The following is a 20,318-nucleotide window of genomic DNA, read 5'->3' as shown; positions in this document are numbered from 1 at the left end:
TTGCTGAGGTGAATGAGATGGCAATCGCGGGTTGACCTGGGCCGGACCAATCACAGAATGATTTATGTGAGATGCCTTCTGAAGCAGTCAGTCTATCCACGGCCAGCAAAGCACTGCCAGGTCGGCTACGTGCCCTTCCTGAGGAAAAGTCACAATGTGAAAGAGCTCTGCAGAGCTGGCCACTGTGGGCTCCAGCCTCATCATTTTAGATCCCAAACCACCCAACCATTAGGACGTAACTATGCACTTTTTTCTTTAGTCATAATAATAATTAAAAATTCATTTCTAAAACAAGAATTTACAACATTGTATGGGCATTCCAAAAGTATATGTAAATCTTCTCTAAAGACATACTATTTAAACACACCGCTCAGCTGCTAAAATAACAAAAACGAAACACATCTGCTGCACAGTGGTTCCCGTTCCATGGCATTCCTCGCAGCCCCGTCAGCAAAGCTGAGGACAGTCCAGGGAAAAGGCCCGGCTCCCTTGTGCCGATGCTGGCAGAACCCTGAACTCCCCCAGCCCGCAAGGATCCAGAGGCAGGGTGAAGCAGACGGGCCACTACTACACTACATGTCAGTACCAAGCCCTCCCCACAAGCTGTGACAACCAAAAGTCTCCAGATGTCGCCCCTAGCTGAGAACCACTGCTGGAGTGGAATCCGAGAACCTGGGGTAGGAATCTCTCTTACAGCTTCGGGCACCGGCTGCTAGGAAAATCTTGAAGTTAACTGTTGAAGTGACTTAACATCTTTCACCACCTTCCTAACCCCGTTTCAGCAACTTTCCCATATCCCACCACTGGCATGCGAGCCCCGCAAGAGCGAGGACTTTCCAGGGGCATCAGTATAGACATGCGTTCTGAGAGCTCCCTTTCAAGACCAAACAGCACAATGATTTGGGTCAACTTAACTTCAACCCAAAAGTAAGTTCACCTGTGCCTTTAAATGTACATCCAAAAGCTGTTAATACACATACGAAAACTGTCTTGTAGGTATTGCACAAGGTAGCCAAGAAGATATAGCTGAAGATCTTGACCCTGAATCAACTTCTCTTATTCTTAACATCTGTCCAGTATTAAGTGTCTATTAATTATGGAACAAGGTCTAATCACGTGACGTGAATTTGTAAAACCTCTAACATCACCGAGTACTACAAATACCAAATTCTGGAACATGATGACATCCATACCTGGAAATCAATAATTCTGTACATGTTTGGGGTGTTTTCAGATTTGCATCCTAGCTAATACAAACTACGATGAAAGCTGAAGACGCAAACGCTTTGGTGGTGTTAACACAGTACACAAACAAGCATGACATCGATCACAAGTCAGCAAACTAAGCCCCAAGGGCCAAATCCAGCCTGCCTCCAGTCTCTGTAAATAAGTTTTTATTGAACACAGGCAGGCACATCCACATTTAGGTATTGCCTATGGCTGCTTCTGAGCTACAACAGCAGAGTTGAGCAGTTGCAACAGAGACCCTATGGCCCGCCAAACCTAAAATATTTACTATCTAGCCCTTTACCCAAAAAGCTTGATGGCTCTGCTCTAATCTGTTCATAACATTTCATTTCCAGCAACCTCATGTACCCAGCCACAAAACCAAGGGAATGCAAAGAACAGCTCTAAGCAGAGAGGAAAAATAGTCACCATGCACTCTGAGTGCGTCTTTTTTTTTTTTTTTTAAAGTTGAATCTTTTTTTTTTTTTTAATTTTATTTATTTATTTATGGCTGTGTTGGGTCTTCGTTTCTGTGCGAGGGCTTTCTCTAGTTGCGGCAAGTGGGGGCCACTCTTCATCGCGGTGCGCGGGCCTCTCACTATCGCGGCCTCTCTTGTTGCGGAGCACAGGCTCCAGACGCGCAGGCTCAGCAATTGTGGCTCACGGGCCTAGTCGCTCCGCGGCATGTGGGATCTTCCCAGACCAGGGCTCGAACCCGTGTCCCCTGCATTGGCAGGCAGATTCTCAACCACTGCGCCACCAGGGAAGCCCCTGAGTGCTTCTTTACACTGGTGAGTCTCCAGTGCTACACAAGTAGGAGGAAACTAAGGAAGCAATTCAGAAGCAGAAGTGACATAAAGGAGGGGGGAAAATTTGACAGGCAGAAGAGAAAAGACCTTGAAGAATCACTAAGCTGAATGACTATTTATTCTGTACGACCACAAGAACAATGAAAATATGAGTGTCTACTACACACTAGACATTGACCTTAGTGTCCCCATTTTCTGAAAAGAGGAAACCAAGGCTCAGGGAGTCCAAATGCTGCCTTAGGGCACAGGTGAAACAGAAGAGCCTCGAGTCAGACTCAAGACCATCCATGCCTAAAATCAAGGCTAACCACATCCGGGTGGTCCCTGTGGTTACTGGTACATTCCAAGAACATACCAATGCCCATGTTCACTCATACAAACCTTAACTATCAAGAAAATGTTACATTTTTTAAAAATTAATTAATTAATTTAATTATTTTTGGCTGCATTGGGTCTTCGTTGCTGCGCACAGGCTTTCTCTAGTTGCGGCAAGCAAGGGCTACTCTTCATTGCGGGGCGCGGGCTTCTCATTGCGGTGGCTTCTCTTGTTGTGGAGCACGGGCTCTAGGCACGCGGGCTCAGTAGTTGTGGCGCGCGGGCTCAGTAGTTGTGGCGCGCGGGCTTAGTTGCTCCGCGGCATATGGGATCTTCCTGAACCAGGGCTCGAACTGTGTCCCTGCATTGGCAGGTGGATTCTTAACCACTGCGCCACCAGGGAAGTCCCGAAAATGTTACATTTTAGTATATCCAAAAAGAAATTAAAAGCATATAATACAATTTTAAGAGGTTCTTTCAAAAACGTGTGAAAGATAAAAATGCTGATATTGAAAGGCCCAGGTATCAGCTGGTCCTTTATCCAAAAACTTCATTTTACCCCAAAGGCTGCCACATAATCAGATATCACATCAACTTTTCTAAACAAACAGCAGTGCTAGTAAGTCGTTCTATAAGATAAATTCCTCTGAATGAGAGAGGCAGTTTCCTTCATGAAACTAACTAGATTTTTAACCTAGTAATGATTACCAGGTTGTAACGTGGTAGTACTCTCCCCTTACAGTTGGCCAAACTCCTGGGCAATGTTAACGTGTGGCTTCTTGGTAAGTGTCCCTGGCGATTGTATGAACGTTTTAAGAAGCCCAGAAGCCTTTTGCACGGTTAGAGGCTGCTAAGTCTAATTTACATAGCCTGGTCTGTCCAATTACCAAGACAAGGCAACCACCTGAATTTAAAAACAGAGTCACTTTAAAAGACTTTTAAAAACAACTTTATTGTGGTATAATCTACAAACCATAAAATCTTCCCATTTTATGTGTAATTTCAATGATTTTTAGTAAATTTACTTAGTTGTGCAACACATAATCCAGTTTTAGAACATTTCCATCATCCCAATCACACCCTTGGTACCCATTAGCGGTCACTCCCCTTTCCTACCCCCAGCCCCAGGCAACCACTAATCCACTTTCTACCTCTATGGATTTGGCTTTCCTGGACATCGTGTATCAGTCGAATCATACAACGTGTTGTCTTTTGCTTCTTTCACTTAGCACAGTGTCTTTGAGGTTCATCCATCACCTCCCTTTTCATGTGAAACCTATCTAGTACTTGGGGCTCATATCTAGTGACTGCACACCACAGTTTAATGCTGGGTTGGGTATGAGGCTGGGAAGAGTTAGAGAAAGCATGTGGAAGGTTCTCCACACATCACTGTACAATGGCTGCTGTATGATGTACCTGGGCTAGTGATAGCAAACACATAAGCATGCATCCCTTATGTCAACGACACGCATAGTGTGCATGGCAGGCACCTCTGGGGCTGTCTGCCCTTCTCAAACGAAGCCTCTGTTATTCCAGGAAGCAGAGATGGGCTTCGAGAGGTCTGCAATCCTCCTGAAAGCATATGCAAGCTTCCGTGTGCTTGCGCGTGTTTCCAAATCCAGAACCTCTACCTTGTGTCCGATTTCCTGGGGCCCATGATCCCAGTGCTTTAGAGTCCCTGCACTCGACCCAGACTCAGAGCACGTCTACCAAGTCTGTCAAATGCATGAAGGACACATGAATAGTCACAAAAGAGAGATGAAGGAAAAACAAATATTAGAATTCAACCATATAAACATCAACAATTCAACAGTTCCAAAGACCACTGTAATAGTAAAAAAGACATTAGTAGAAAAACTGGTGAAATCCAAATAACGTCTGGAGTTTGCTTAATAGTAACGTATCAAGGTAGGCTTCTTAGTTCTGACAAATGTACTATGCTAATATAAGATAGTAACAGTGAGGAAAACTATCCTATCTTTGCAACTTTTCTGTAATTCTAAAACATTCCAAAATAGAAGTGTATTCCAGCAAATCAACGACCACTGGATTGCATTTATCCCATGCCTAGATCTCTTAAGGCAAATATGGAAAGAAAAAAAAAACACTACAGACAAAATAATTGCACAGTAGCGGCATAATAATTACAGTACTTATATAATCATACAGATCAGGGATAATCTAAATGGTCGAAAACAGAGGGATATTTAATAAACGACAGCACAGCTGCTCAGTGGCAGCTTATGCCTCCAAGAAGAACGCCAGTGGTGAGAACACAGGGCAACAGGGGATAGAGACACAGAAGCGAGGATGCCTTTGCCAGCTGCAAGTAACAGAAACCCCAATTCAACTGGCTTTAAAAGATAAGGAGACTTTGCTATTTTACATTTCACATATGAAAAGCTGCTGCAGGCAGGCAGCTCCAGAACCTTATATTGTCTACCCACCCACCTTGACAAAGATGCAGCCTTTCCACTCCACCACCCTCGGTTTCTCAGCAGCTCCCTGCTGGTTTTATGGCAGCAACTTGGCTGCCCAGCTCCACGTTTAGGTGGAGACAGCACATTAATTGGCAGGAGTCACTTCTATGTAGGTCTATGGGAACAAGGAGACTTCTGCTCAGCCATGCCTGCCTCAGACCTCCCCTCACAGCTCGCTGGGCAGCTCTGGGTCGTGTGCTCCTGCCTCTGCCAACTACAGGCCTAGCTGCTCTACGACTGGCTTAGAGCCACCTGAGGCACTACTGACATTTGGGACTGGATTATTCTTTGTTGTGGTAGGGGCCATCCTGTGCTTTGCAGAATATCTGGCGGCGTTCCTGGATTCTACCCACTAGATGCAAGTAGCACCCCATACCCACCTCCAGTTGTGACAATCAAAAATGTCTCCAGACATTGCCAAATGCCCCCGAGGGGGGGCAATCACCCCTAGTTGAGAACTACTGGCTTAGAGCCATCAAGACTTCACCAGGGGGCTTCCCTGGTGGCGCAGTGGTTGAGAGTCCGCTTGCCAATGCAGGGGACGCGGGTTCGAGCCCTGGTCTGGCAAGATCCCACATGCCGCAGAGCAACTGGGCCCGTGAGCCACAACTACTGAGCCTGCGCGTCTGGAGCCTGTGCTCCGCAACAACAGAGGCCGCGATAGTGAGAGGCCCGCGCACCGCGATGAAGAGTGGTCCCCGCTTGCCACAACTAGAGAAAGCCCTCGCACAGAAACGAAGACACAACACAGCCATAAATTAGTTAATTAATAAAAAAATAAAAATAAAAATAAGTAAATAAATAAATAATAAAAATAAAGGAATTCCTTTTAAAAAAAAAAAGACTTCACCAGGAGCTGCTGAGAGGGTCACATTCCCTGGGTCAAGACAAGGGTGGCCACTCCAACAAAATAGGGGTCTGACAGCTGGCAAGAAGGCTCTGCTCTTGAGAACTCTAGAATATATGAGAAAGTGAAATACAGAAATACAAGGTTATCATTATGAATAAATAAAACCTGTTTCTACAGACATAATTACATGAAACAAACATTTATTGAGAACCTGCTATGTGCTAGGTACTGTACAGAAAAAGCAGAATAAAATGTAAATAAGTGAGTTAAAGGAAAGGAGGTAGTTAATATTAAAAAAAAAAAACTATGAATAACTAGATCTCTGCTTGATTCCTTCATTTTCCAATTTCCTTTTTAACATTTTAAAATAATTATAGATTCACAGAAAGTTGCAAAGAAATGTACAGGGAGGTTCCATGCACCCTTCACCCAGTTTCCCCCAAGGTCCTATCCTGCGTAAGTACAGTACAACCCCAAACCAGGTAACCAACATTGGAACAATCCACACAGCTTATTCAGAGTTCACGTGCTTCCGTGTGTGTGTGTGTGTGTGTGTGTGTGTGTGTGTGTGTGTGTGTAGCTCCATGCCATTTTATCACGTGTGTAGCTTCTAGATACAGAAACAGTCCACCACTACAAGCCTCCCTCATGCCACTCTTTTACAGCCATACCCACCCCTGTCCCCCATCCGTAATCCTTGGCAACCACTGATCCGTCCTCTATCTCTGTAGTTGTCTTATTTCAGGAATGCTACATAAACGGAGTCCTACCAATTTCATTCTGTGCATTGTGTTGGCTGGAATGGGGTTTGAGCACCTCTCGGTTTCCTCTGAAGGGGAGCAGGTTAATGAAGGGTTTTCCCTGTGACACCAGTCCCAGGGGGTCTTTCTGTGTCTCCAGGTCTGTAGGGAGAGGTGGAGAGCAGCTCTGAGCAGATACATATGGGCACATGCACAACTCCTGTAACTGGCCTTTAAAAACCACGCAAGTTCATAAAGCACAGATGGGGGGAGGGGAGGCTCGTTTACCTAGGAGCACAAAAGAATGAGAGTCCCATACCCGAATTCTTCCAGGAACTAAAACGTTTTGTACCTTTGAACCTTAGTTTCTTAACTGTGTATTTTTTTCCAGTATTATTCAGATATAACTGACATATAACACTGTGTAAATTTAAGGTGCACAAACATGCTAATTTTGATACACTTATATATTGCAATAATCTGATTACCACAGTAGAGTTAGCTAACACCTCTGTGACATCATATAATTACCGTTTCTTTTTTGTGGTGAGAACATTTAAGATCTACTCTCTTAGCAATTTTCAAGTATACAATACAGTGCTATTAGCTATAATCATAATGCTGTACATTAGATCCCCAGAATTAACTGTGTATTTTTAATGAAAATCATTCTCAAAGTGCTTATTTTCCTGTCTTCTTATTATAAAGTACAGTTGACCTTTGAACAACAGAGGGGTTAGGGGTGCCCACCCACCAGAAAGTCGAAAATCTGCATATAACTTATAGTCAGCCCTCTGTACCCACAGTTCTTCTGTATCCACAGTTCTGTGCTGTAGTATTTACTACTGAAAAAAATCTGGTGGACCCATGCAGTTCAAACCCAAGTTGTTCAAGGGTCGACTGTAGTCTTTTTTTTTTTTAAAGATTTATTCATTATTTATTTATTTTATTTATTTTTGGCTGTGTCGGGTCTTTGTTGTGGCACGCGGGATCTTTGTTGAGGTGTGAGGGATCTATCGTTGTAGTGCGCGGGCTTCTCTCTAGTTGTGGTGCGTGGGTTTTCTCTCTCTAGCTGTGGCGTGCAGGTTCCAGGGCACACGGGCTCTAGTTGAGGCGCGAGGGCTCAGTAGTTGCGGCGCGCAGGCTTAGTTGTCCCACGGCATGTGGGATCGTAGTTCCCCGACCAGGGATCGAACCCATGTTCCCTGCATTATAAGGCGGATTCTTTACCACTGGACCCCCAGGGAAATCCCTCAACTGTAGTCTTAATTGGCATGTTGTTTAAATAATCTAATCTAACTTTCCCTGCTTGTCTTATGACAGTTAGATGCAGCAGCCTTTCAGGGGGAGGAGAGAAGTCTCTATTGAGGGTTCCTTGACTAAAGGGTCCCCCGCTGGGTTTTACCTTTCTGAGCCCCTTCTCTCTAGTTGGTTAAACTTCCCGCTGGGATCTTCTTATCCTGTGTCCCCCACCCCAGCCCCTATCTACCCCACCCCCAGTGACTAATAGTTACCTTGAATAGACCCTCCTAAGTATCAGAGGTCAGCACACGTGTGTATTCTCCTAAGATCAGAGGTCAGCACACGTTTTCTTTAAGGAGCCAGACAGTAAATATTTCCAGTTTTGCGGGCCACATGGCCTCTGTCCAGAGACTCAACTTTGTCCTTATAGCGCAAAAGCAGCCAAAGACAATAACTAATTGCACGATTGTGGCCGTGCTCCAATAAAACTTTATCTATGGACACTGAGACTTGAAATCCACATAACTTTCATGAAATACTACTCTTCTTTTGATTCTTTTTCAACCATTTAAAAATGAAAATCCCATTCTTATCTTGCAGGCTGTATAAAAACAGGTGGCCAGCGGGATTCAGCTTGTAGGCTGCTGTTTGCCAACCCCTGTCCTAAGATCTCCCAGGGGCAGTCATCACATCTGGGAAACAGTTTACACTCAACAAGCATCAGTTCGTCAACTGACAACAAGTATTGTTTTCTCGTACATGTAAGAAAATCCAGCCACAAGGAAATTTGGGGACTTGCGTGGTGGCATGCCGCAGGTGCAGGTGCAGGAGCGGACCTGGACCCTCTGTATCTTCTGACTTCAGGGCTGACCATCTCCCCCCACCAGCCACCCCTGCTCCCCCGGCAGCAGGCTGGTAACCGCTGCGCTGTTGGCCTATTATTTCATGTAGGTTCTTTTTGTTTCCCCAGCTGCATTTTCATCCCCTTCAGGAAAAGGCCTAGGCGATATTAATTATGTGTTACCCTCCATCGCACCTGGCACAGACTTAGCATCTAGATTAATAAAAATCCTACCATATATTCGTTTTTGGCTACCTGTTCCTAATTTTAAAAAGAAATGTGAAATATTTTATACTTCTCTCTTAAAGTAACAAACTAAAAGCTAAATTAAGTTGATCTCTTTTCTTTGATCCGCAATTGATTTTTCTTAAAGGGTGACAGCTGCTCCCGTGGGCAAAGTTCGCACGGCTGCCCTCACTTAGGATCACATGATGGTGTGTCCTCTGCATTAAACCAAGAAGCAAAAGCACAAAACCAGATCCCTACAACATATATGAACCTCAATAACATTAGGCTAGGTGAATGAAGCCTGACACAAAAGGCCATCTGTATACAGTTATAGAGATATGAAATATGGAATATAGAATTCCACCTATATGAAATGCCTGGAACAGGCAAATCCATAGAGACAGAAAGTAGATCGGTGGTCTGGCAATTGCCAGGGCTGGGGGTGGCGAAGGGAGCGGGGAGTGACTGCTTAATGACCACAGGGTCTCCTTCTGGGGTGATGGAAATGTTTTGGAACTGGACAGAGCGGTGGTTGCACAACACTGGTAATGTACCAAATGCCACTGAGTTGTTTACTTTAAAATGAGTTATTTTGTTACGTGACTTTTACCCCAATAAAAACAAGGTTTTTTAGAGAATGGTGGTAGATCTGTACATTCTGACGGTGGAAAGAGTGCCTAGACATATTGTTAACTGAAAATGGCGAGTCACAGAAAAAAAAAATTGATAGCAAGATCCCATTCATGTAAACTTCCAAAACAAATATCCGGGCTTCTGCACATATACTTAGGCAGAGGTGTAGAGAAGGGCCGAGCAGGCCACACAGCAAGCTATTATAATGCTGGTTACCCGGGGAAGGGGCAGGCAGGGATTTTCTTGTGTTCTGCATACTTCCACCTTGTGTCATTCTAGTAAAGCAAGAACGAATGCTTCAATGGGTTCCCGTATAATAGATAAACACCCCAGGTCCCTGTGGGTCTGAACATTTTAAAGGGCATCCACCGTCGGGACCACGCACATCTGCATCAGAGCACAGCGCCAACAGAGACTGGAAAGTGGGGTCTGCAGGAGAGAAGCACAGCTGCTTGCAAAGAAACACTCAATCAGGCAGCTCTTTGGTCACCAGGATGTTGAACAATTAATTTTTATTAAGTTTCTCGCTCCTTTGGCTGCATCAATCAGTTGATTAATCACATGAAGTGCATTAAGCTTCATAAATGAGTACAACAGGCCTCAGAAGGGCCTACTGTCAGGACAGCATCACCCCCTCTTTACAATCTTTAATTTTCTCTTAGAGAAAGGCCAGTGTGTGCGAGGGGCATTTCCGGACAGAAGGAGAAAGGAGGGGAGGGTGCGAACACGGGTGGCTGCAGCCAGACCATCCCTGAACTGCTCTCTGAATGCCAGGCCCCCTCCTGGAGATTGGAGCCCAGCGAGCTGGCTGGGTGTGACCCTGGCCTTGTCCCTGACCTGCCAGGCAAGGTCTGCCATCGTGCTAGCAATGAGCCACAGGACGAGGGCACCTTCTCCTCCTTCAAAATTAGACAGATGACCGTCTTTGTCCAATTTGCAGAGAAAAATTAATAAATGCACCAAGTCTCACGATGTTAAGATTGCCATCTCCACTTCTGTTAAACATCAGCACCTCCTATATCTCACTTTTCCACTAGCCCTGGCACAAAACTGTGACTCTTGGCTACACACTGTAATCTCCAGGGGAGCTTAAAACTCGGGGCTACCTGGCCATGTGGGGAGGCGCCAGCATTCCTGAACTCCCCGGCCAGTTCCACTGTGCACAACCCCAGTGGGGAAGCCCGCTCCTAGCTCTCAAGGAGCCAAAACAAGCATCAGACAAACGAGGACACACAACAGCTGATCACAGCCAGCCTGAGACCTCGTATTTTTCACTGAGTACACGAGGTCGTGTTTATATCTTGACACTGTAAACCTATGAATGGTCATTTTTCTCTGAGTAAAACGGTTGGGAGTTGACATCGTGGAATTAAAGACATAGCTACTTCCTAGATTCTGCAAGGACACCTGGACAGGGCGGGCGCTTCAGGGCGGCTTCCAAAACGCGGTGCAGCCCCACGAGGGAACAGTATTTGGCAACGAAAGGGAATGGAGCACTGATCCACACTGCGACTCGGACAAATCTCGAAAACATGATGCTGAGTGAGATAAGCCAGACGCAGAAGGCCACAGGTTGCACGACTCCATGTACATGAAATGTCTAGAACAGACAAATCTATAGAGACAGAGAACAGATTCGTGGTTGCCAGGAGCTGAGGGAGATGGGAGTTACTGCTAAAGGGTACAGGGTTTCTTTTTGAGGCAATGAAAATGTTCTGGAATTAGATAGTGGTGATGGTTGCACAACCTTGTGAATGTACGAAAAACCACTAAATAGGGCACTTTAAAATGGCACATTTTATGGTATGTGAAGCATATCTCAATTTTTAAAAACCGGGGTAATTTTCAGGACAAACCCAGTTGACCCGTACACTAGAGGGCTGCCCCACACTGGAGACAGGCACCTTTGCACAGGACGGAGCTCACCTCCTGCAGTGGCTCTCTGGTGTCCTGCCCGAGCTCCAGGCGGCCTGGAAATGTCACACTCACCGGGGCAGTGCCCGATCTCCTGACGGCACTGAGGCTGGCACACAGGAGCCGCTCAGGAGACCTCTGCCTGGCTCCACGTCCCACCCACTGAACTGCAGGGCTTGTCCCCCAGGGGTTGGCCCAGCCAGCTCCCTTCTTCTTTCCCTCTCCCGCCCTGAACCCCTTGAGCTTTAAGGAAATAAAAAGAGGGCCCTCCAGATGGAAAATGTTGAGGATTTCACAGCTCCACAAGCAACTTTTCAGGATGCCCTTGCCCTGTCTTTCTAGAGCTTCTGAGCAAAGGCAGAGGCCATCCTCTCACCGGTGGCTCCTTCGTCCACAGAGGGATGGGGATGTCTCCTGGGGGCATCCCAGGCAACCTGATCCCCGTCTCTCTCTCTCTCTCTCTCTCTCTCTCTCTCTCTCTCTCTCACACACACACACACACACACACACACACACGTGCGCACACACGCGCGCGAAGGCCAGGCCAGCTCTCTCTGGGTTACTGCAGAACACTGAAGTGTTAACAGATTCATTTTCTTTTTTCGGCTGTGTTGGGTCTTCGTTGCTGTGCGCGGGCTTTCTCTAGTTGCGGCGAGCAGGGGTTACTCTTCACTGTGGTGCACGGGCTTCTCATTGTGGTGGCTTCTCTTGTTGCGGAGTATGGGCTCTAGGCATGCGGGCTTCAGTAGTTGCACCACGTGGGCTCAGTAGTTGTGGCTCACGGGCTCTAGAGCGCAGGCTCAGTAGTTGTGGCTCACGGGCTTAGCTGCTCCGCTGCATGTGGGATCTTCCCGGACCAGGGCTCGAACCCGTGTCCCCTGCATTGGCAGGCGGATTCTTAACCACTGTGCCACCAAGGAAGTCCCGAGATTCATTTTCTTCTGTTCCACTGCATATACACTTGTATACACTTGACATTCAGTAACTACCCATTGATTGAGAATATTCTACAAATTGAAGAATACATTCATACTACTTTCCCAAAGTTTCATGTACTGGTATTACCATTAGCATGGTTAGTAAATTCAGGGTTTTTCACATAAATATGTTTAACATCCGTTCTTCATGGAAACACAGACAGCAGGTCTCTGTGGTCTTACCCCCTGTTACGGAACATCTTAGTAACCACCAATCTGCTTGAAACAAATTCAGCTCCTAAATGTGAATCACTGCAACCAGGTAGATAGAAGGAGTTCAGCGGGTCTCCATCAGGCCATCTGGCCCCCAGAGGACACTTGGCAATGTCTGAAGACACTTTTGGTTGTCATGACTTGGAGGGGTGTGCTACTGGCAGGCACTAGGTAGAGACCAGGGATGCTGCAAAATATGCTACGCTACACAGGACAGCGCGACAATAAAGAATTACCCACCCCCAAATATTAATAGTACCAGGGCAGAGAAACCCTGCTCTAAAGTAACACCTGCCCAGTTTGGATACCTCTCAGGACACTGCCTGTCAGCAATACAGTAAGTTGAATGACTCCACATGTTTCTCTATGTAACCGATTCACTGAACATACACCATCAACAACAACGGTGGCAAAAACAGTGAAGGCTTATGAGTGGGGTTAATAGGAGGCCTCAGCTTGGCCCCTGGTGAGTCCCAGCTACTCCTAAGGTGTCGGAAAGATTCCTTTGACACCCTCCCCTCCCCGCTCCTGATTTCACCTGCCTTAATTCAAGCATCAGCTAAGTCCTGTGCACTGCTTGTCTCCCTCGCAATTTCTCTGATATAATCCCTGACTTTTCTAGTCCTAGTGCCCCAGATATCTCTAACTCAGGCCCGTCAGCATCTGTGAGAACCTCCGACAATTTCCAACTGGCCTCTCCTCTCAGAATTCCACCCTGTCCGTCACTCATACTCGGCTAGCTCAACAAATAAGACTTGGTGCCTAACGTGAGTGAAACTCCGAGCTCAATCCACAAGGTGCAGGACTCCTAGGAGTGTGTGAGGAGCCAGCAAGAAAACGGCTATAAAATGCCTGGCGCAGTCCCCCTGAGCACCCGACAAACAGCGGCTACAGTGGCTGTTATCAACTGCACCAAGCTGACCACATGCTTCCACCGTCTCTGGGAGAACAACACATGGGGTGTATTGGTTTCCTACTGCTGCTGTAACAAACTGCCACAAACCAGGTGGCTTAAAACAACACACATTTATTACCTCACAGTTCTGGAGGTCAGAAGTCAAAAATCAGTTTCATTCTGCCAAAATCAAGGTGTCAGCAGGGCCGTGTTCCATCTGCAAACTCTGGAAAAATACACCTCCTTGGCTGTTCCGGCTTCTGGAAACTGCCTGCACTCCTCAGCTCATGGCCACATGACACCAACACCTGCTTCTGCTGTCACATCTTCTCTGACTCTGACCCTCCTGCTGCCCTCTTGTAAGGATTCTTCTGATGACACTGAGCCCACCCAGATAATCCAGGATGATCACCTCATTTCAAGATTCTTAACTTAATCCCACCTACAAATGCCATTTGTGTTGGAAGGTAACTTATTAACAGGTTTAGGAGACTAGGACATGGACATCTTTGGAGGGCCATTATTCTATCGGGGGGGGGGAGGGAGGTGTCTGTTAAATATCAAACAACAGTGAATATAAGATAAAAGTAAGCAGTGGGTATAACACAGTACAAGGGGCACACGGTTACCCAGCCAAGGGAAGGTCAGGTTAGGTAATGGATTTGGGCTCAACTCCGGAGTCAGAGAGACGCCTCCTCGTTGGCTCTGGGAAGCGAGGTTACTGAGTCAACCCCCTTGGCCTCAGCTCCATCACCTATCCACCTACAACTCTTGCAGCCCTCGTGGGCTTTCAGTGAGAGCATCCACCAAGCGCCTAGAGTGCCTGGCACACGATAAGCACTCCACGTATGTCCTAAGACCCAATGGATCCCAGCGGGGAGAACAGGAGGCAGGAACAGCACGGTGAGGCCTCAGGGAAGAGGACACGGGCCCGTGTGAGCCCCATGGAGGCAGGGACCTGTCTGCTGGTGCTCACCACTGGAGTCCTGAACCCACAGGGGTGCGTGAGATGGAGAGGCTGTGCAACAGTTACTCAATGAATGAATGGGTGATCGAATGAACAAATGAACAGAGGCAGTATGCTTGAAACTGAGTAGGGACTGGGCAGTGGGGTGGCGTATGTGCCAGAGCACTGCATCAGGGTCAGAAGACTCAGCTCAAGTCCCTGTCCTACTCACAGCCGGTGGGACGCACGCCTTGGCTACAGCCCTCACATACAAGATGAGGAGTTGGAAGGAAGTGGCCCGGGCTCTTCCAAGAACAAAGCTGGAGGATTCAAGCTACGCGTGGTCTTGCCCGAGCCTGACCTGCCTTACACGAAGGCTCGGGGTCAGTCAAACTGAACGGTTCGCTCTCTTATTCCAAACACACCCAGCACTTCCTCTTCCGCAGCACTTTCCTCACATTCCCCCTTCTCATCCCCAGCACTGAGAAAGCACGAGAAACGCTCAACCTAGGAGATGACTGACAAGGATAAAGAACCCCCAGGCTCTAGTGAGCCCTCCTCCTATTCTCCAAAGCCATCACCACCTGATAATGGTGCCTGGTGACCATCACTGTCTCCATTTTATGTGTCTCCCACCTCCCAGACAAACTTGGTCTCCATCCACCATCCCAGCACACAGGAGGCCAAGAATCTATAACTATTACTTCATTTTACTGGATTTGAATGGGAATAACTGAACTCAGGAAAATTTAGCTCTGCTTTTATTCCATCAGATTAATTTTACTGAATTTACTGGAAAGGCAGCCAATTAGCAAAAGGACCCAGGCTAGAAGCAGCTCACCGGGCTCACCCGGTGACCTTTAACATGTCACTTGACCCAAGGGTTTATGCACTAGAACCTACCAGAGGTGAAACACAGTTTCCACTTCCAAAATCAGAGCGAAAGGGAAGAAAAGGAAACTTGGAGACTTCCAAACATCCGGGAGATATTTTTGGAAATGAATGACTTTTCCATTCACTCCTCTTAAAAAAAAAAAAAAAGAAAAGAAAGAAAGAAAGAAAGATATTAGACGGAGAACCAAGAAGTGGTTGTTGATCATCTAAATGGAAGAAGATTCTTACAGAAGCCCACTCCTTATAGCCTGAAAAGCAAGACACTCCCCCATGTATACACAGAGACTACCTATAATCTTAAAGAATGAAAAATGGAAAAATCATTATTTGCTTATCAGAAAGTTTATATAATCCCAAAATAGACTCTGCGGGGTAAATATAGTAAACCTCCTATTAATTAACACTGAATAAAGGTTCCAAGAAGGTAGCAATGATGCCATCTGGCCCTGTTATGTGGGGCTCCAACCTGGCAAATTCTGGAACCATGGATTGTTTTCTCCTTAAAGCAACAGCCTGTTCAAAAGACTTTTAATATATCACACAATTTCTCCATGTGGCGCAGGTCAAACCCCATCTCGTGAACAAATGGATCCCTAAAAGCTTTTGTCATGATATAATCTGGGCCTTCCACCATCATCCTGATCATTTATACTCTGCTTTGATCTCAGATGTGACATGGTCCACCACTCAAACTGCTCGAGGTTGGCATTTCCAGTAATGTACAATCCCAACAGAGCTATTGGAAACAGAACACTAAGTTTCAACAGATCAGTCCACCTATAGGTTAATATCAATACAACCCTGCAAGAAGCAGACATATACATGTCAAAGGCACTGAATTTTTCCAAAAGAGGCAGAAAAGTTCTTCCCATATTATCCACCTAAATGGTAAATACCTTTTTATAAAGTGGCCATTGAACTCTGAGTTGATGTATGTGGAACACATATGTGTCACTAATGTAAACCACACACAACTCACCCACAGAAACTACCAGTCACAAAAATGGTGAATTAACTTTATTTTTAATCTTATTTATTTATTTATTTGGCCGCGCCATGCAGCATGTGGGATTCTTAGTTCCCCGACCAGGGATCAAACCCGTGCCCCTTAAATGGGGAGCGAGGAAGGGAAGTCCCAACTTTATATTTTTTAACAAAGTTTTTGGGTATGATTCCCAGAAAACTAACTACGAAAATTATATGCACAGTACTGATCTGCAGAGATAGTGAATTTAAACCTAAGGTGGGTTCATACTCCAACTAAAGAAATTCTGTTTTGAAAATATTGAGATTTGTTTTTTACACATCTGTAGCCACATCTGTAAAGATGCCTCCTTACGCTTGCAACCTCTTTGTTGTAACTTGAAAAAGAAAGTACAGCTACAATAATTCACCAACACACCCTGAGCTGGCAAGACCCAATGTTGTTAAATACAACATTGAATGGAATTACTATAAAACTCTAGAAGAGTTTGTTTACAAACCTTGGCCCTCGGTGACCTTGCTTACGGCAGCATATTTTATGCTATTAGGTTTAATAAATTATATAGGAAATGATGTTTTCAGTCGGCAACAATTTTCGCCTAACTGACTACATTCATCTATTCCTCCATAATTTCATTTTCTTTAAAAACCTATTTCTTTGCCTCTCCTGACAGTTCTCCATTTGGAAGCTGTTTGGGGAAAGTCCTCATTTTTTGAATACCGTTTTCCAGTCGTGTGAATCAAATGCAACTCAAAAAGGGTTTTAACTGTCAGATGCACATGGAGAAAATGCTGTGTGCTCTGACACACGGTTTTTTCCATATCATAAAAATCATAAAAATCAATTACAACTTTAAAGGATAACCGGTCACCTATAAAAATCGGCAGGGTTCTGTTGTGAAAGAAGAAGAATGACTATTACAGCATTTACACCCTTCCGTAGACTCCACTTAAATGTCTGTGGCTCGCTGAGCATTCCATACATATTTCGGGCAAGGTATTATGGGAGCTGAAGTGCAAGCTGTCCCCTGCTGAATTTTCACTCACTATAAAAACAATGTCTCATAAAAGTGTACACGTTTTTACTTTACAAAAAAATGTAAAATGTCCACTTTTGTTCACTCCACCGACAATTTTAGCATTAGAAACAGGGCTTTTTAAAAACCTGTAACGTAAGTGATGTATAAAATGTCATTCAATAACACAGACTTCTGGAAAGAGGAACATAGGAAATGTATATGAAATACATGGAAAGGAAGATTCTACAAGCTGTCTTCTGTGGGGTCTGCTCACCTATGGCCTGGGTTGTACCATTAAAATGGAAATTCTTACATTTATACTTTTCATCATGAATCCACACTCCAATGTAACCACAACTGTTTTATATTACCCTCATAAAATGAGTCTTTGCCTTTTCTAAGCAAAACAGTATTTTTTAATTGGTTCATTTTCCAGTTGTTTGGATTTTTAACAGACATACAGCATAAAAGGGCACCACATTCCAAGCAGTTCTACCAACTCCAGAACCATCCAAGGCTTGATCAGACAGCTGTGGCTCTAGCCTTTGGTTAAAATTATAATATGATCTCACCTGATTTTCAAAATAACTAAGCATCTTTTTAAGCCAATAAACTGTGCTATAATCTAAGTTGCTGAGTCCAGCAGCTTGCCATGTTCAAAGAGAATGTTAGGGAACCATGATCCTTTTGCCTTCCTTTGTTTTTCCCTATCTGAACCCAGAGAAATCTTCAAACAATAATTTAGCAGCTTCCCTCCCCAAAGGTTTATTTTCAAACGCCAGTGCCATGCAGCGCTGCCTTTCCAGTGCAGGTAGGAGAAGGCAGGAGCCTGTCACCACGCTGGGCCTTTTCAAGTCTCAAAATCACTGGGAAGCTTGCAGTATTTCCTTTCTGGCACTCAGGCCCAGTGTGGAGAGAAGTTGCTCCAGATAGGACAAGATATCAGATAATCACTGTAATCCCTTGGTTTCAACAGAATTCCAACTCCACAAAAAAATGCCTCTCCCCAAAAGCAGCTGAACCACTGAAACCAACAGACAATCGAACAAAAAGTTAACGAAGAAGTCATTACATGAATTTAATTAACCGTAATCTGGTGGTGCTTTTAGAAGCATCCATTTTTCACTCCGTAGGATTTATTTACGTGAATAATAAGACAATTTAATGCTCTACTCGGATCTTGCACAAAAAGGAAACCTAAAATTCAACTCTTGTTTTCCCTTTATTCCAAAAGCATATGGGTCTAATCATAGCCCATTCTGACCGCAGTACACAGGCTTTTTCAATCAGAATTTTAACTCAACTTTTAAGGCGCTAAAGAGTAACCATCAAAAGTTTGATGGTTACTCCAAAGAATCGGGAATCCCTGAAGTGTCCCATCTGGCACAGTCTTCGAATGGAAACTAGGCTCAGCCCGCCAGACAAGGAACCCACACCACGAGGCTGGGGCGCACGTTTGTGCTCCAAGATGACAGCTCATCTGGCCACCGCGAGGTCGGGGGCGCCTGTAGGGCCACAGCCGGGGGGCGGTGGGCCGCGGAGGCCCGACAGGGATGGGCGAGACCGCGGAGGAAAAAGAAAGAGAGGGCCATCCGTCAGCCCCTGGAGAGGAAATTCCAGGCGCCCAGCTCCCAGGCGTCGGTCAGCGGGTGACGTGAGGGAACCAAGGAAGAGTGTCCGCCCCGCGGTGGAGGCCGGGGATTCCGCACTCCTGGGGCTCGAGGCCGGGAGAGGGGGCGCCTCGATCCTCGGCCAGGAGTCCGGGGATGGGGGCGCCCGGATCCTCGCCGGGCGCGGAGGACTCACGATCTTCGCCCACACCCGGAGGCCTCCCGGGTCCTCGATCCTCTCCCTGGGCCCAAGGTATGGGGCGCCCTAATCCTGGCCGGGGCCCGCTCCCCCCTTACCGGTCGCGGGGGTCGATCCACGACGTCTGGCGCGTGTTGTGGTCGATGTAGAAGACGCGGCCGTCGTAGTCGCGCGCCTCCTCCCAGCCGGCGGGCAGCGGCAGCTCGGCGCTCTCCCGGGCCCGCGGGGGTGGCGGCGCGGAGGGCGCGGGGGGCGCGGGGGCCGCGGCGGGGGGCGCGGGCGGCGGCGGCTCCCGCGGGGGCTGCGCGGGCTGAGGCGGCTCCCGCGGGGCCTCGCGCGGCTGTCCCCGCCGCCGCCGCCGGCCGCCGCTCAGCCATGGCATGACGGCGCGGGCCCCGCCGCCGCCCGGCCGCCCCACGCGCGCCGCCTCCTCCGCCAGCACTAAGGCCCGGCGTCCGGGGCGCGGGGGCGGCCGCGGGGAGCCGCCCGCCGCGCCCGGTGCATCCTCCGCCCGGTGCCCGCGCACCGGCGCCCGCCTGCCGCCCGCCGCCCGCCCGGCCCTGCGCGCTGCCGCCCGCGCCGCCTGGGTCACTCGAGTCGCCGCCGCTCGTGGAGTCACAGCCCCAGAGCTGCCGCAGCCGCTACCGGCGGCCCCTCAGCTCCCGCGGCGCGCCCGGCCATCTTCGTTCCTCGGCGCCGCCCGGTAGGGGCGGGGCTACGCAGGCCCCGCCCCGCCCCAGCCCCTCGGCGGCTCCTCCCCCGCTTGCTGCAAGCCCTTCAATCTCCCTTGGCTGCTCCGCCTCCAATCTCTCCTGGGGGCTCCTTGGCTCTTGGCTCCTCTGCCCCCCAGCCCCCACCCCCGCCCGCTGCTTCTACTCCTCCTCCCCAGCCGGCTGCTCCTACCCCCGCAACCCCGCTCAGTGTTCTTCCGTCTTCCCCTCCTGCTCCGCGCGCTCCTCCCTCTTCTCTCCAGCTCCACCACCTCCTTGGGCCTCGCCGGGAAACCGCACGGGAGCCAGGATGGGCGCCGCCGCGTCCGTCCGCCCCCGGGGCACCGCGGAGAGGAAGGAGGGCCCGGAGGACGGCGCCCCACCCGGGCTGCAGGCGCGGCCTGCCGGGGGCTGACTCTTGGGGCCCAAACAATTCCCGGGGGAGAGGGCGGTCACCTCACTGCACCCATTCTCAGGCCTTGAATGTCTGGGGTCCTCCTCTCTGCCCACTTGGTGGGGGAGGGGAGCTGCGCCCTGGGTCTCCCGAATATCCAGGATGGTCCCGCGAGGGTGGGTAAGCCCCCGGAAGAGA

The 20,318-nt window shown here is 47.8% G+C and overlaps 1 protein-coding gene across 1 annotated transcript in view; it reads right to left on the bottom strand.

Moving 5' to 3' along the window:
* The window catches only part of WWC3 (WWC family member 3), a 125,590-nt gene extending 106,192 nt beyond the window's left edge, over positions 1-19,398 (bottom strand). The window contains exon 1 of the mRNA XM_061177793.1: positions 19,115-19,398. Coding sequence (XP_061033776.1) covers positions 19,115-19,398 — 284 coding nt within the window. The remainder of the gene's footprint in view (positions 1-19,114) is intronic.
* Positions 19,399-20,318: the final 920 nt, after the last annotated feature.

This window comes from Eubalaena glacialis, chromosome X (genome assembly GCF_028564815.1).
Source record: "Eubalaena glacialis isolate mEubGla1 chromosome X, mEubGla1.1.hap2.+ XY, whole genome shotgun sequence".
In the NCBI taxonomy this organism is placed as follows: Eukaryota; Metazoa; Chordata; class Mammalia; order Artiodactyla; family Balaenidae; genus Eubalaena; species Eubalaena glacialis.
Note: the sequence above shows the minus strand (reverse complement) of the source record. Positions and strands in the feature narration are given on the sequence as shown.